We start from the raw sequence: 17,378 nt of genomic DNA, 5'->3' as shown, positions 1-17,378 counted from the left end.
CAACATCTCTATTGATTGGTAAATTTTAGCCGGATTATAAAATTGTAATAAGGCGTGTTGATAGATCAATGTTGCGTTTCCGCAATTCTGAATCATTCCTTTCGTTCGTTTTATTTATTTATTCTTATGCAAATTTGGTCATGCGACATAATAGAATTCCCTGGTGTGGCCCAATAGCAATTGTCACGTTATATATTGTCATATTACATCGATATCGAAATATAATACGGAACGTATACGATTTTCTTTCACTGGATGACGTTCGACAGCCGATTAACATAAAAAGATGATTAAATCAATTTTAACGGTCGTCGGTTACGGCCAAAACGGCTTGTATATTTAATTTATATATCATAATAATATGCAAATTGTATTGAAATGTCTATTTAAATACTTATCGGTTTCTCGTTTTGACTTATTCAACGAAATAAGCTCCTCGCGAGCGCATTCACGAAACGCTACCAATATGTAACCGCGATAGTAGGTGTGTTTATGTTTATTTTTATTTATGTTTTTTTTTGTGCGCCGTAGTCTATCATAGTTTTGATGGCCGCAAAAGATAGATGTGTTATAGGATGACTTGCCTGCTTATGCTATTACAATATGTAAAAGAGGAGCTTAAATTATACATCCTAGTCTGCAACTTCGAAAATCACACCGCAGCGAATACACAGCCTCTCAAATGTTTCCTACGATTACCGATTTGAAATCAAACTACGCCAAATTGAAGGGCATACCTCTGTTTAAATTACATGCTTAGAAGCAAGTTTGAAAATCGTTTGTTTTTGATTCGAAATTTAACGTTTTCCGAATTAATCCATATTAACGACGCATTATTTTGAGTGCTCCGATGCGAAAATATTTTTTTAGGATTTTTAATATAATTGTAGTTGCTTTTGCAATTTAATTCGGAATAACCTGTGCTTATTTTTTATTGTGGTATTGTTTTATTTCTTACAAATCGGATCGGGCGGGAGTTTATTGTCGCAATTATGCACGGCGTGAATGGACAATTTGTTTTTATGACGTAATTAATGCTTTTATATTTTATATTTTTTCAGGCGATCGTCAGTCCGTGAGATACTCCATATATTCAGGAGATCCAGATGGCTATTTCAGCATTGATTTCGAGTCTGGATCAATTAGAACAGCGTCATCTTTGGACCACGAAGTGCGTCCGTACGTCCTGCTCAACATTCAAGCTTCTAGTGGAGTACCGCCAAATTATGGCCACGCTCAGGTTTGTTAATTATAATCTACTTATTTCGATAGCAAAAAATTAAAATACAGACTTGCATGATTAATCACCGACATTCGATAGGATCGTTACTGCCGTCTGCCGTGGTCGAAATTAGCTTTTACGCGAAAAAGCTCACGTTCTCTAATTCAAAGTAACTGTTGATTTGTAAACAACGGTTATTACGGGCGAATTTCGACAAAGTTAATTATCGTACAATATCGGCGGTAGTGTGTGTGATAATTTTTGGCTAAAATTTAATGATGAAATCATCGCGAAATAATTGCACCATTACGCGCGAGAAGATTATAAGGAATCGTTAATGAAATTGATTATGAGAAATTTTATCCCGTTCATTGACTGGTTTTGCAAGCAGTCATATCACTTTTCCTAGCGATGAATTTTACAGAACCGCATACATACTTTATTTTATAACCTTACGTTGCATTTGCATTAAACTATATTATTTTATTTATAGCCAAATGTTTATTCAAACCAACCACGCAGATAAATAATGGTTATTTCAACTATTAGTTTTGCAATTTCCAGTCCAATCCAGCAGTTCAGGGACAATTTATTGCGTTTATCTACATATATTTTTATTTTCAATGCAATAGAAGCTTTAAGTTTTTTGTGAAGTTCTGCGATGCGTTCTTAAATCATCATAATTCATAAAAAATAAAAAATAAAAAAAATAATATGAACCCTAAAACTAATCAAAATTTCAATGTTTACTTTAAATATCGTCGAAAACATAGAAAATGTGTGATTTTGCGAAAGTGCTAATTTTCAATGGCTTCAAATTTTTCCGAGTTAAATATTGAGGTGAAACCGTAAATGGAGAATCTGTCTAGAAATATGATTAAAAATTATTTTTTGATCTTATTAAGACCAGGAAAAGTGATTTCAAGAATTTGTAGGAGTATTTTTCGAAACTGCCTTTGTTTTACTTGACATATTTTCTTTGTATTGAGAATTCCTACTAAAAAGCAGTATGTTGCTGTTGCAGTACATTTGACTACTCAGTTTGTTAGCATTTAGATTATTTAAATATAATTTAAATATATAATTAAAGAAGCAAAGGTCGAACATTTTTCAACATAATAATCACCTTTCCTTATATATGTACATATGTATGTATGTCGAATGAGTGTTTATGTGCGTGAAAGGTGTTACTCGTGAAATCGACGCTTTATTATTGTAAAACCATCGTTGATTTCACCTCGTAAAACATCCTCAATATGAACTTTCAATCCGAGACGCTTATCGTACGACGACGCGCTTTAACCCTCATAATGCCACGGGTCATAAGCGCTGAGCCTGGTGCAATTCATACCGGTCGTCCTTGATTGTAATTATATTAATGTTGTCTTGTTAATTAATGCATATATTTATTACATTCTCGCGTCTTTAGGTCAACATCAGCATCGAAGACGTCAATGACAATGCTCCCGAGTTTGAATCGTCGACTGTCCGAATATCTGTAGCTGAAAACTTGGAACTTGGAACACCCCTATATGCCGCGCACGCCAGAGATAAGGATGATGGCCTTTTTGGACTTGTACGATATCGTCTGGCTGGTGGTAATGGAGCTTCTTCGGGACCATTCGCTGTAGACTCGACCCTCGGACATATCACTCTCACCAGGTATGGTTTTATCGGTGCAAATTAACGCAATAAAGTTAATGGCGTTATAACAAAAAAGTCCGTTGCCCGTTTTGCGAGTTTATTGCTTCGCCTTACTTGTGTTAAAGTGAATATTCTTAGTAGCAAATTCCCGGTATGTAAATAGGTGTTAAATTGTCGTTGGTTTTCCTTGCAGACACTTGGACTACGAGGCAGCACAAAGACACGCTTTGACAGTGATCGCCTTCGATGGCGGGAAGCCGCCGCTGACGACCAACTTGACTCTGCTGGTGGACGTCCAGGACATCAACGACAATCCACCGGTCTTTGAAAGGCCTGAGTACTCGGTCAACGTCGTCGAATCGGCACCCCTCGACACCCAGGTAAATAAATACCAATATTCGATAAAAAAGACGTTTAATATGATGATGTTACATTTCAATTCACGTTTATTTTTAACCATATTGGATCATTATTGTGCAATCGACTTGCTAAGTATTATTTATATATGTAGATACATATAATATTTACCCGTCCTTTGTGGGTATAAATCCCTTCAACAATAAATCAATTGGTGTGAAAATGTTGCGGTTTTTTTATTTTGTTAAGAATGCATTTCATCCAACAAGAAATACTGTACACCCCATCAAATTTGGTTCGAAGATGATGTTAAAAGTATGGGTCGTTAATACGTTCGCACCTCACCGGCACGAAGGCTGGTTGACCGTTAGTCATCTGAGCATCTTGCGCGTGCATCTACCAAACCCAGGGTGTGCGGTGTCAGAGTTCACCTTCAACAATTCATACCTACTTTCTCTTCGTGCTTTTGTTGTTGTCGTTATCGACGGATAGGTCTGATTGATTGGTCGTTATCCCTCAGGGTCTCGCCTCCGAAAAACCACAAGACCAAGTGCTAACTTTTGTAATCGCTTCGGCCTATTAAATACCGTACTAGTTATTTTGTGAGCGTGCTGACCCACCTTTGAAATCATAACATGTACTTGCATATATTTGATGACACCTTTTATTTTTCAGGTCATTCAAGTGACAGCTGTCGATTTAGATACTGGAAACAATGCCAGATTGACCTACCGATTAGTCGGTGGTGCTCAAGCTCCCTTCTCCGTGGAGGCTCATTCAGGAAGAGTAACTCTGCAAGGACCTTTGGATCGTGAACGTCATGCGTCTTACAGCTTGGTAGTTGCAGCTGCAGATCATGGAACACCGCCTTCAGCAGCCACTGCAAGACTACAAATTACGGTTTTGGACGCAAACGACAACGATCCCATATTCGTAGCGCAGTCTTACGAGTTCAGCGTAGAGGAGAACCAACCCAGAGGTGCTGTCGTTGGCAGTTTGCAAGCTTCAGATGCCGATATCGGTGACAATGCATCCATTCGCTACAGCCTCATTCCGGCCAACACCAGTTTCCACATAGATCCTGTTACAGGTAATTTAAAATTTCCATGCTTTTTTAAAAGTACCTTCGCTCCCAGTATGGAAATGTCGCCGCGAGACTTGTTTATTAGCTGTGAAATTATTCACGCTTAAACTTTTCGTTAAATGATCGACGTTTTCGCGTCGAAAAACGACCGCAGCCTGGAAAATGTTAAAATGCACTCTGCAAAACAATTTATGGTTGCATTATGCTACCTAGCGTGGAAATGGCAGTAAATCCGCCTGTCAAAACCACCTGCAAAACACTTAACTTGAACTCCTACTCGCTATGTTCGGCCGGATATACAATTTATTTGAAACATTTTGATAATCTCCATAACTAATATAATATAGGTTTGAGCAGACACAGCCTGAGGGTATATAGCGTCCCTAATCAGGGTGGTTTTCAGCCATCCCCCCTCCCCCCCAATTAATTTATAAAGTACATATTGAAGAAAAAAATATTTAAAAAAAAATTAAATTCACAAATTTTTATTCAAAATAGGCACGTTTAATGTTCAATATGAATGAATCAAAATTAATTAAATAAAATTTGCAAAAGGAACATGTTACTATGAAACATATTTTAAATATATAAAATTTAATCTCTCATTCCATTTGATTGGGTAAGATATTCAATTTCGTGAAGCAAATCCATCCCTGATATATGTACATATGTATATGTATGTATATTTCGTTTAATGCCACGTTTCAATAGTATTTTATAAAAATATATGTATAATATTAAGTAACGCATTTCTACCGATGACAGTTTTTTGTTTTCCAAGTTTTATTCGTAAGTCGTTGATATTTGACAGTTGACTTCCTGTGTTCCTCCTAAATTATAATATTTTATAGTCAGTATTGTTACTTCCAGTAGAAAAATTAAATTGAATATATAAGATATGTTTATTTTCGGTCTCCCTTATTTATGGCGAACCTAGGCGCCCAGTTTGCTGCACATTTGAGCAGATCCTGGATGTGAGTAATAGAAATCTAATATAAATTATTCTCGATGTTTATTCGTTAAACAATTGTGCTAATCAGACACTGTATATTTTTATATCTGCTATTTACCAGGAAATTATCAATTGTTAGAGTTAGAGTCTTGGATTATAGTATAATTGCCACTTCGGCATCTTGGCATGGTTCGCAGTGGGCAGTTTTGCATACCCCGATTGTTGGCTGTGGTAGACAATGAGTAATTTACCGCTTACACACCAACCGGAAGAATGCTCTCCCGGCTTTTGATCGGCCCGGCCGCGTGGTATGCAAATGGCCTGTTTGTTCAGTCAAATGAGTTATTTTCCCGAGCGACGATTTTCAAATCGCCCTTTCCACCCCGGTCACTGTTTTCCTTTTCTTCGTTTTTGTTTTTTCTTTTTGACATTTTCGGTATGTTGATCCGTTTGTTTGTTTGCTCGCTCTCGAGTCGGCCCTTTGTGTACTCACGTCGCGCCGGGCCGTTTGTGCTCTAAAACGCAAACGCTGTCATTAATGTTGAGGTCTGTGGGCCCTCGGCTTATTTGGCCATCGCAAACAAGACCTCTAGCTATTTCTAAATGCTCTTAAATTGAAATATAACCGAGATCGATGGACGGAAAGCCATTGCGGTGACACACACCCGCGCGATCCAGGATGTTTGATCTGATGGTGACATTCGACACGCTCAAACAGTTCGTGATTCTTCAGACTGTATTTTTCTAAACGCTCAAAAAAACAATTTCCCTGTTACTAATCTTATAAATGGACCTGTTTTTAAAATTCCGACGACTTTTTTACACTCACAAAAAAAATTCAATATAACAATGCAAACAACTTTCGATGATTTTAATTGAAATCTATAAATCATTTCGAGCATAATCATATAATTTTTTATTTATATTAAAATTACCATAATATTATCGATGAAATGACATATTTGCGTGGGAGGGAATGGAGCTAAATACTAGGATAAATTTACATTAATCTGAATCAAATTTCTATTATATCTCGAAGCCATCGTATTGAATGACGTCAATATTTCCATTAAAATATAGACATAATACAGCGCCAATAAGCTTGTTTCCACTAAAAAAAAAACACTGCTCGTATAAAAATAATAGAAACACTCGTAATCATCCTATAAATTTGTATAAAAGTCAATTCTTTAACAGTTTCCAAACAACAATTCGGGCTCATCTTAGTGTCGCGATTAGGTGTTAAATATTTATTATCATAATCGTCGCTCATAGTTTTTTTTCACAAGTAGAGGTCGTTCGAATTTGACCTAGCCTTATTTTCGTCGCTCTTTTTCGTACGCCCAAACCAGTCACCGTCGATATATTTGCATTCTAATATACTGTTTTGATTGATAATCATATGAAAAAATCGGTTCTCGTCTGCTCTGCAACGGGTGATTGTGTCTGGTATGTCTATGCGAACAAATTTGCGCAGACTGCCAAGACCAGATCTGCATTTTCTGATGTGGAGAACAGTGTTATTGTCAGTCGGTGGCCGTGGCCGTGGCCGATGCTATCAGTCGTGATCAATCACTGAACCCCGTGTATATCGGCGGTCGATCTATAGATCAAGAACCATAATTTAATAAAACATCGGCCTTCTTCCCGCTATGAGGTCGAGCTATTTGCGAATCGTATTCTTTAAAGCTTTTAATCGATTCTATTCATGGCTCGCGCTGTAAAGGTTAAACGCGCTCACGTGTGTTGTTGCGTAATACTCGTACGCGTATCTGAGCGGAAGCAGAGGAATTGTTTCGAAATTAAGTTTAAAACGATTTCCAGAATTCGAAGATGGATTTTACCTTTAGAAATTTCTCTACACTTTTTCCCTATCCTTAGGCCAGGCCGTCAAAGGAGTATCGTCGCAAAAAATGCAAAACCATCAATCAAATCGAGAGATTTCAATAAAAACCACGCATCATTACATGCTTTCATTAGAATTGAGCAAAAAAATTTGTACTTGTAGACTTAATTTAATTTGGGGTATAAGACTAGAGTTTTCATTATACTCATTGTTGGTTTACATCCTTCTTGATATTATAAAAAAAATCATATTCTATTTAGAAGGAATATTTGACGTTATTAATGTTAATAATATTTTTAAATAAGCATTGAAAACTATTAACTACATACATATATCGTTATCTAGTTAGTAATTTAAGTTAATTTAATTTCCCGATAGTTTCAAATACAAAATACTACCAAAATTTAGTATAAATATGTACATAGTTATTATTATAACATATAATACAAAATTAGCTGTTGATTTTTGCATATTCTAATAGTTTTAAAATAAAATAATAACTAAATATTTTCAATCATATTGACGTCAGTGTGGATTTATCTGCCAAATAAATTTATTCCACTAAGTACTCACTAAGAGCACTACCAAAGCCTTGTCTTTTCCTTATTGAATTTGAACCAGAAAACCACAAGTTTTTTCATATTTTATTAATGTTTGTCTACAAATTCAGACGCCAGGTTGCTTCTTCGTGGGAAAAATCGATTTAATTTTCCTTGTACATAGATATGAAACATTTACTGATTGAAAAAAAATTGAGATAAAAAACCAATCCTTAAACTGGCCCAAAAAATGTGAAAAAATTTACCTAGTTTTGAGTAATAAAATCCGCTAAATAATTAATCATAAGTATTTTAAAGCAATAAAAAATTACAATCAATAAAAACATCTGACTGCTGATTCCAATACTCATTTTGTGGACAGTACTATATTTTGAGCTAAAGACCTCAAAATCTCCAAACACAACTGTAAGGCATTTTTTTAAACGCACGTATCTTATAAACGAAAGCAAACCATTAAATAAAATCAATAAGCAAACAATTATCATAGTAGAATTAAATGGGTCAAATTTTATAAAGATTGTTTAGTCTCCGCTCTAGTAACTAAAAACGTAATTTTTTATTATAATCAGATTTAATATGATTGATTTAACATCTTAAAAAAAAGCATGATGAGGTTGCTATTGCCAAAATACAATCTGGTAAGCAGAACTATGCGTAATTAATTATACCTGTGATATTTTTACAATTTATTTCTTAGTATTTGTGATACTCGCGTGAAGAATTTTCCCTATCAATACGTTTTATGAAAATTGGGAATTCCTTCAACGGACGTTGAACTGCATTAAGCGCGCGTATATGCTTGTATATGTAAGCTCACTTTTTCCGTTGCTTAATTATTGCATTACATGCAATTCGTCGAGTGGAAATGGCGACCCCTCTCCGGGATTAAAAGCCGTTCCAATATAAGATACCTAAGAATGTTTGCGATCGATCGAAAATCGGCCCCCGTTTAATCGAAAAAAGCTCACGTATTATTACGACAATTACGCACTGGGAGCGTTCCCAGTCCCGGAAAATGACTTTTCGCGCACCGTATGATTAAGCGGCCGCAGATCGAAAATGCTTTTTGCACCGACCAACCCAACCCCCCGGTTTTATTTTCCCAATTTTAATTTTCCACCGATTTAATTGCGGGAGAGTCGTCGTCGTCGTCGTCGTCGTCGTTATTAAACGGCGTTATTTCGGGGCGGCTGTCACGTCCGCCCAATTTCGTTCGTCGGCGAATGATTGCCGACAAATTGTGACCAGGTACGAGAGAAAAAGTCCAAAAAGCCATCTTCAGGTAGTCCCGTGGTCTCTTTTTTTATTATTATTATTTTTTTACATCCAGATAATCATAGTCATTCCGGCCGACTAAGATTACTTTTATGAATGATAATTTCGGGTTGTTCCTCCCGGCACATTTTTGTTGCGCCCAACTAGAGAAGACAGAGACGAAAGCGCCCTAAAAGAGCTCTTCGAGATTTTAATTTCAAATTCTAATACTCAGAAACCAAATATAAATCAGCAAAAACACGCCAAGTTACAACCCTTTCCGCACGCAATAAAAACAAGCATCTTTACAACGCGGTCGATCCCTTCTAATTTCAAATAAATTATTATTTACGACTAGTAATGATCCCTTATATGGCACGTCATATAAATAATTACATTTTGGATACAATCTATTCCAGGCGAGATCGTCACCAAGGAACCTCTCGATCGTGAGCTTCGACCAAAATACGAACTCGTGGCTGAGGCTCGTGATCAAGGTACCCCTTCGAGAGCTGCTCGAGTGCCAGTCCATGTTATCATTACTGACGTCAACGATAATGCCCCCGAGATGATAGATCCTAGAGAGGACGTGGTCAGTGCCCGCGAAGAACAGCCTCCAGGAACAGAAGTGGCACGAGTAAGAGCCGTCGATCGAGATCTGGGTCACAATGCTTCAGTCACTTATTCCGTGCTGAAGGGTCGTGACTCTGATGGTTATGGAGTGTTCACCATTGATCCGATATCTGGAGTCATCAAAACTACAGTCGGTCAGTATAATAAATTATCCATATATTATAGTGATACATTATTTGAATGAACATATGTATGTTCATTCAAATAATTATTTATTAACATATGTATGTTAATAACTGATTATATTTTTGATTTTAGTTTTGGATCACGAAGAGCGCGCTATATACAGATTGGCCGTTGCTGCTACTGATGCTGGAAAACCACCCAAACAAACAGTTCGATTGTTACGCGTCGAAGTTTTGGATCTCAATGATAATAGACCGACTTTCACAAGTTCAAGCCTTGCGTTTTCGGTAAGTAAATTTATTCCGTTTTGATTATTTACGAGTATCACTATTTTTTGAAGATCTATCTTCACAGTTTCTACAACGTTTGTTAATAACTTAATGTTTTCATTTTAGATAAAAGAAGACGTCAAAGTGGGACACGTGGTAGGTTCGATAGCCTGCACTGAACAATCTGACCAAGAGAATCTGATATCTGGACGACTCAGTCGACACATTACTTACACTCTAATCAATCTGGGTGGCGAGCACGCTTCTGGAGCATTCGACATCGACAGGAGTACCGGATCTCTAGTAGTAGCCAGACAGTTGGACAGGGAAACGTTAGGAGAGTATCGTTTGGAAGTGAGAGCTCTCGACACGTCAGCTTCGAACAATCCTCAGAGTAGTGCAGTGACCATCAAAGTCGACGTGATGGACGTGAACGATAACGCTCCAAAGTGGCCCATAGATCCAATCGTGATCCAAATACCGGAAGACACCAAAATCGGAGCCGTCATTTACAACTTCACAGCCACCGACGCTGACTCTGGACTGAATGGCGAAATTCATTACAGTCTCGCATCTCAATCTCCCAGCTCGAATCCGATATTTGCAGTAGATTCCCTGAGAGGTACTTTGACCTTGTTGGAATCTTTGGATTATGAAAACTTGACAGAATATACGCTCATAATCAAAGCTACGGACCAAACGACAAACACTTCGGAACGACTCAGCTCAGCTGCCACTGTTCGCATTATCGTCAGCGATGCCAATGATAACAGTCCAATTTTCGTATCTCCGACTTCTAAATTGGTGAAAATCAATGACGGTTCACCTGTCGGCACTGCCCTGTGTCGCGTCATAGCTGTGGATGCTGATTCTGGTGACAACGGCAAGGTTTCTTACGTGATTTCGAGTGGAAACGAGAACGGTAGATTTATCATTGGCTACGATACTGGTGTTGTTACGCTCGCCAGGCCATTGTTGTCTTTGGATGGATCCAGCGGAAAGTACGTGCTCAATATTACGGCCAGCGATCACGGAGCGACAGTTTCGCATCAGAACTACACAGTTTTGCACTTCATAGTGCAAGGATCATCAGATAACCCGCCCAGATTTCTAGATACCGTGTACAGAGTCAACGTGAGCGAGGACTTGCCGATCGGAAGCTTTCTTGCTAAAGTTTCAGCCAAACCATCACCCAGCAATGCAGGTACGAGACTAATGATTTAATTCCATTATACTTCTATTTGGTGACCACATAACATAATTTTAATCATCTTTTTATAGTATTATACAAGTTTTGTGTATCATTTTTGCTTCAATTGCAAAGTCGTTTTTAATTACATGCAATTGATTTGATAAGTCAAATGGAATATGTTAAAAATATCATGGATTTTTTTGGGTCACCAATTGATTTTTTTTTGTTCATATTCCTTACCATTCTTGTTATTGTTACAGGTGGCAACATTACATATTCCATCCCTTCTGGAGTTGGCGATGATAAATTCGCCGTCGATCCACATGGAGTGGTACGATTGAAAGGTGCATTGGATCGCGAAGAACGCGATCATTACACAGTACCAATTTATGCAGTCGAAGGAGAAGCTCGCTACGACACTGCACTGCTTCAAGTGAATGTCCTCGATATTAACGATCATGCACCTCAATTCAAACCCGGAACTTGCTATCCTCTTGCAGTGCCTGAAAACAGCGACTTTGCCGTCATTCACACAGTAGTAGCCAGCGATGCCGATATTGGAACAAACGGCGACATTACATATTCAATCACAGGTAAAATTCAATCTATACCTAATCAAACAATAGTAACAGTGAAATAAATACTAATGGATTTATATTACAGGCGGAAATCTGGGTAACATATTCAGCATTGAAGCTAGAACTGGAGCACTGGCGGCTAGACCCTTGGATAGAGAGACACGCTCTCGTCATTGGGTCGTCGTTACTGCTCAAGATGGCGGCTCTCCTCCCAGACACGGCTCTTGTAACATCAGTGTCACTGTTGAAGATTTAAACGACAACGCTCCTCGTTTCGATAAAGAAGCATATGCTGCTACCGTGCTTGAAGATGCATCATCAGATACCAGCGTTTTGAGAGTGCATGCCGCTGATCCTGATATTGGATTCAACGCTCGTATTCTCTACTCTTTGGCTAATGAAAGTCAATGGCTCTTCAGGATTGACAATAGGACTGGAGTCATTACTACTGCTGGGTAAGTCAAACCTCGCATTAGATTAGTTTAGATCAATTGATATATACATTCGAGTAACTCTTTAACTTCTAGTTGATGTTGATGCATATGAATTTTATTACTGAATCAAATTGTATCCTTTCTATGAGAGTTTTAGAATACATTATTCTTGATAATATACTTGTATGATAGTTATGTCGGTCATAATGTCAGGACTTCTTGCTAAGGTTGGGAACACAGCTATGAGGTACACAGACATACATATGTATGTTTGGGAATCGTTCGAATCGATTCCCGCGTTTCCAGTGCAAAATATAGGAGGACATTGACTTCAGCAAATTCGACAAAGTGCTTCCGAGGTTCTCCGCAAAGTGGTAGTGCGCAATATGCAAAGTATGCGTTGGTCGCCGGCTGCATTTGCCGTGGAACTCGAAATGCCAAACAATGCCGGTGTTCTTTCAACGCTGTCCATTGTGCCGATGCTTTCGTGCCGTTAATCAGGGCTGTGCCATTAATTCTACGATTATTTTCTTTTTCCCCTGCAGAGTCTTCGACCGCGAAAGCCAGAGCGTCTACGACTTCTTGGTGGTGGCGACTGACGGTGGCAAATACGACGCCAAATCCCAAACGGTCCCCGTTCAAATAACCATCGGAGACGTCAACGACAACAAACCCGTCTTTGCCAAATATCCTTTCGCGGGACAAGTAGGTGCGCTCACCCAACCGGGCCAGAGCCTGTTGAAAGTCACAGCCACGGATGCTGACTTTGGAACAAACGCTGAAATCGTATACAGCCTCGTCAACAGCGAGCCCAAATTTCGCATCAACCCCAACACTGGAGTACTGTCAGCAAGCCAGAGCTTAGCCAGTGAAAACGGCAAACTGATACACCTAGAAGTACTAGCTAGAGACAAAGGAAACCCGCCCCAAAGTGCAACAGGACTGATCGAGCTCAGAGTGGGAGATATGCCTGAAGGAACGGCCACCTTACACTTCCAAAACTCTTCATATTCAGTAAGCTTAACTGAAAATGCTCCAGCCGGCAAAGAAATACTACAAGTGTCAGCAGTAAGAAGCGATGGACGCCGACAAAGAATAGTATACAGCTTCGGAAGTGGAAACGAAGATTCAACTTTTGAAATTGATCAAAACAGTGGCATTATAAGAGTATCAAACTCTGACGGTTTGGATTACGAACAAGCGCCAGGACCCCGTCGAAGACTGGTCGTAGTAGCCAAAGCAGAAGGAACTCCAACCCTTTACGGATATTGTGAAGTTTGGCTACAGTTACAAGATCAGAATGATAATGCTCCACGTTTCACCCAACAGCAATATACCGCAAATGTTTGGGAAGGTAATTCCAAAGGTACTTTTGTTATGCAGCTTTCAGCCAAGGATGCCGATGAAGGAGCCAATGCTAGGGTGTTGTATCATATCGTCGATGGCAATCACGATAATGCTTTCATCATTGAACCAGCTTTCTCCGGATCTGTCAAAACCAACATAGTGCTCGATAGGGAGATAAGGGATAGTTACAGATTGACTGTCATAGCGACGGATGGTGGAGCACCTCAACTCACTGGAACGGCTACTCTGAGGGTACACGTGGTGGACGTCAACGACAACCAACCGACGTTTCCTCCACGATCCCCAGTTTACATATCTGAAAGTAAGTGGTTTTTTGTTTTTTGTTTTCTTAAATATAGTTGTCCAATAGCGGCTCGTCCATATGGGCTGCAGCCTCCCAGTATAGTAAATATGCATAGTATTTTTGTCTTCCACATGAGCTGCGGGCTGCAGCCCTCCTAGTAGTACATATCCATGCTATTTTTGTTTGAATTTGATCACCGATATGGTCAACGAGCTTACTACAGCCCGATTCATCTCTGCAGCCCCCCCACTACGAATTCTCACAAGCCTCCACTGGTTCTATCCTATGATTTGAAAAAAATAGATCATTTTATTTATGTCAAAGACTGTGAAATTGTGTGTGTTTAGAGCTGACACTATTTATAGTCTTTTCGCACTTAAATCAACTGTGTAAATAACCACATATTTACTTTTCTGAAGCAGTGCCTTTCAAACGTTAGAATTAGAATTAGATAATATTTTATTAAATCATTATTTTTTGTTACGTAATTATAGTGTTGGCTTTGATTCGTGAAAAAAATTCTTCACGGTCGATTTTTCCAATCAAAAATAATGAATGAACCACATTAAAAATGCTTCTCTAGAGAACTGATTTTATATGAAAGAATAAACTTCTGTGAATTGAACAGATTCAAATCATAATTATATCACATTTCCTCGAGTCTTTATTTCATCATCAAAATATAATTCTTAGTAAACCAGGCGAGAGATTTTCATTAAAAATGACGTAACTTCTGAACAACCGTTTTCCCGCATATCGCAAATGTTTAATCGTTTTACAATTGCCGAATGTTTATCATGTAGTAACGTCGGCTTAATCGATCGGTTCGCGTCAAATAGAGCAGGATTTATTTATCTCCAGTTTGAGAAACTCGGATTGGGTGAATTCCGAGCGAAAAATTCGACGAGTTCGAACCGGAAAAGATCTCGAAGTCACAAACACAGACGCACAGGGAGGGACGAGCTCGCGCACAGCAATCCCGAATATTTATATCGTAAACAGACGGAATATATATCTTAAAAGCAAAATCACATTGTCGCTGCGTCCGAGCAAACAGTTGTCGTCCTCACCGTGTTTGCTCTCCGGGTCTGTTTGTGCTTTTAACCACAACCTACCTATGCGGCGATACGTACCTGCGAGCACTCGAGCTTTTTCCCGAGAGCGAGCCGAAAGCTCCAGCAGCATCCAGGATCGATAGCGATCGCCTACGAAATTTCGCACCGAAGAAACCGATACGATCCATCGATCAGTGAATTTCGAGTCGAATGACACGAGGGCAGGAATGCGGGCCCCTGCGTTGCGCTGACAGGACGAAGGATCCTTTTTGCATACGATATCGCGGACCGCCTTTCGATTTCGGCGACAAGATTAAATAAAATATTGCCTCGTTTCAATTTATTTATTTCCTTATATTTATCGAACGCTATTCGCGGATTCAACGCTGCCTTTTCGACTCGTCGGTTTCTTCTCGTTTCGGTACAATAAAATTGTTAAAAATGTCTAACATTTTCCTTGAAAGTACACACATATACGTTTATCTAACATACGTACTAAAACATCTCGAATTCAAATATTAAAGACTACTTTAGTAGTCGGTCCCATTTGTAAATCTATCAAATCAAAACTATCTATTTGTTGTTAAAAGAATTCGTTCAGCTTTTAGATACTTCTAATATTATATCATATTACTCGTCGGTTTCTTCTCGTTTCGGTACAATAAAATTGTTAAAAATGTCTAACATTTTCCTTGAAAGTACATACATACATATGTGTATCTAACATAAGTACTAAAACATCTCAAATTCAAATATTAAACACTACTTCAGACGGTTCCATTTTGTATATCTATCAAATCAATACCATATATTTGTTATTAAAAGAATTCGTACAGCTTTTAGATACTTATAATATTATACCATATTATCTAATTAGGTATTGTATTACTTATAATTAACCTTAGGTTTACAAAATATACTAATATATCACAAATAATTGAGCAGTTATATTTGAAATTGCTACTGGTCATTTTCTATTTTAATTTTTTTTTTGTTAGTAATTATATGTAGTATTATGTTATTTTTATAATATTTACAATATTTAAAAATAAAAGCAGTATAAGTCCACTTTTTTCGTTTCGAGAAATATTTCATAAAACTTTAAATATAATGTGTTGCTTTTAGCAATATTTTAAAATACTAATGGGCTGTAAGTTTAATCTGCTTTTCCGAGATTCTGAACTATTTCATGAATTTTAAAGTTGTGATAACAATTTGTGAATTAGGTCAAACTGAAATAATGTTTTTGGAATTGAAAATTGGACTTCCTCCACTTTCAAATATAATGGCTCAATTGTACAATGCTAACCAAGAAAAATAAATAGAATATATGACGAAATTGCATGTAGTGTTCAATTCAATGACTTTTATTCATTCCATTGTTTTTTTACTTACAGGTACTCCTGTGGGAACTGTGGTGACGACCGTGACTGCCAATGATGTCGATACCAATCCAGCTTTGACTTATAGCATTGTGGAGGCTGAAAATGATGGAGCTTTCAGTGTGGACCGATTCAGTGGCAGAGTCATTCTCAGACGTCCTTTGGATGCCGAAGAACGCAGGGAATATAGTTTGAGGGTTGCTGCGTCTGATGCTGCTCATGTTGCCAAAACTGTTCTCACTCTGAGAGTCACCGATGATAATGATAATGCTCCAGTGTTTCAGCAGCCGGCTTACAGCGCTCTACTTCCAGGTAAAAAATCAATAATTTTAAAAATATGTATGTAGATTCAGTCCTATATTCAATTATTCAGTCCATTGTTTATTTATTTTAAAAAAGAAATAATATTTATACTAAAAAATAATTCGTTAATTATAATTTTCTAGTGAAATTTTGTATAAATTTTCACTTCGTATGTGTTGAATATTGTTGATGGATTGTTTAAATTATCGTGTATATATTCTAGATATATGTATGTAATCATAATTCATTTTAGTAGTTAACTTTTTCACCGCCTATAGGATATGCTAATCGCTTACGTGTAAGAATATTGTTGTGCTTTTTTGACGTTTATTATTATTTTATCAAATAATATGAATAATGTATAATGTTAAAATGTTAACTGAATTCATGTCTTGTTTTCCATTTAATAATTTCCATTCTCATAGTATATTAAATATAATAAATGAGATTAAATTCATCATCAGGCGCGTGGGAGTTAGCGATAAGCAGTTCGTAAGAATTTACCAAGTACATACATAGTTACAAATTATGGTCAAACTATTATAAGCACATTTATTACACTGTAACATCTAACAGTACACGAATAGTTCGTTTTTATTGTTTTTATTGTCGGGGAAGGTGTTTAAAAGAGCGTAAGATCGATCAGCGTCCGGTGCATAAGACTAGTGCGTGAAAAAAATAAATACAAAAACGAGTGGCAAATATCGCGTCGTTCATCTCGGCGTGAATAACGCGATGACGAACAAGCCGAGAAATCTCGACTCGTCCGAATTTCTCGAGATCGGATCGCGGGGCACCGCTTTCCGCGATGACGCGCTTTTTAAAAACATCGCTAA

At 37.8% G+C, this 17,378-nt stretch overlaps 1 protein-coding gene across 1 annotated transcript in view; it reads left to right on the top strand.

The window, feature by feature from the left end:
* The window catches only part of ds (dachsous cadherin-related 1), a 247,394-nt gene that overhangs the window by 224,533 nt on the left and 5,483 nt on the right, over positions 1–17,378 (top strand). The window contains exons 4-14 of the mRNA XM_077431590.1: positions 1,062–1,240; positions 2,652–2,884; positions 3,060–3,246; positions 3,899–4,313; positions 9,339–9,686; positions 9,811–9,965; positions 10,074–11,151; positions 11,400–11,732; positions 11,803–12,172; positions 12,697–13,820; positions 16,255–16,582. Coding sequence (XP_077287716.1) covers positions 1,062–1,240; positions 2,652–2,884; positions 3,060–3,246; positions 3,899–4,313; positions 9,339–9,686; positions 9,811–9,965; positions 10,074–11,151; positions 11,400–11,732; positions 11,803–12,172; positions 12,697–13,820; positions 16,255–16,582 — 4,750 coding nt within the window. The remainder of the gene's footprint in view (positions 1–1,061; positions 1,241–2,651; positions 2,885–3,059; positions 3,247–3,898; positions 4,314–9,338; positions 9,687–9,810; positions 9,966–10,073; positions 11,152–11,399; positions 11,733–11,802; positions 12,173–12,696; positions 13,821–16,254; positions 16,583–17,378) is intronic.

Source organism: Arctopsyche grandis, chromosome 5 (assembly GCF_051622035.1).
Source record: "Arctopsyche grandis isolate Sample6627 chromosome 5, ASM5162203v2, whole genome shotgun sequence".
Taxonomy (NCBI): Eukaryota; Metazoa; Arthropoda; class Insecta; order Trichoptera; family Hydropsychidae; genus Arctopsyche; species Arctopsyche grandis.
Note: the sequence above shows the minus strand (reverse complement) of the source record. Positions and strands in the feature narration are given on the sequence as shown.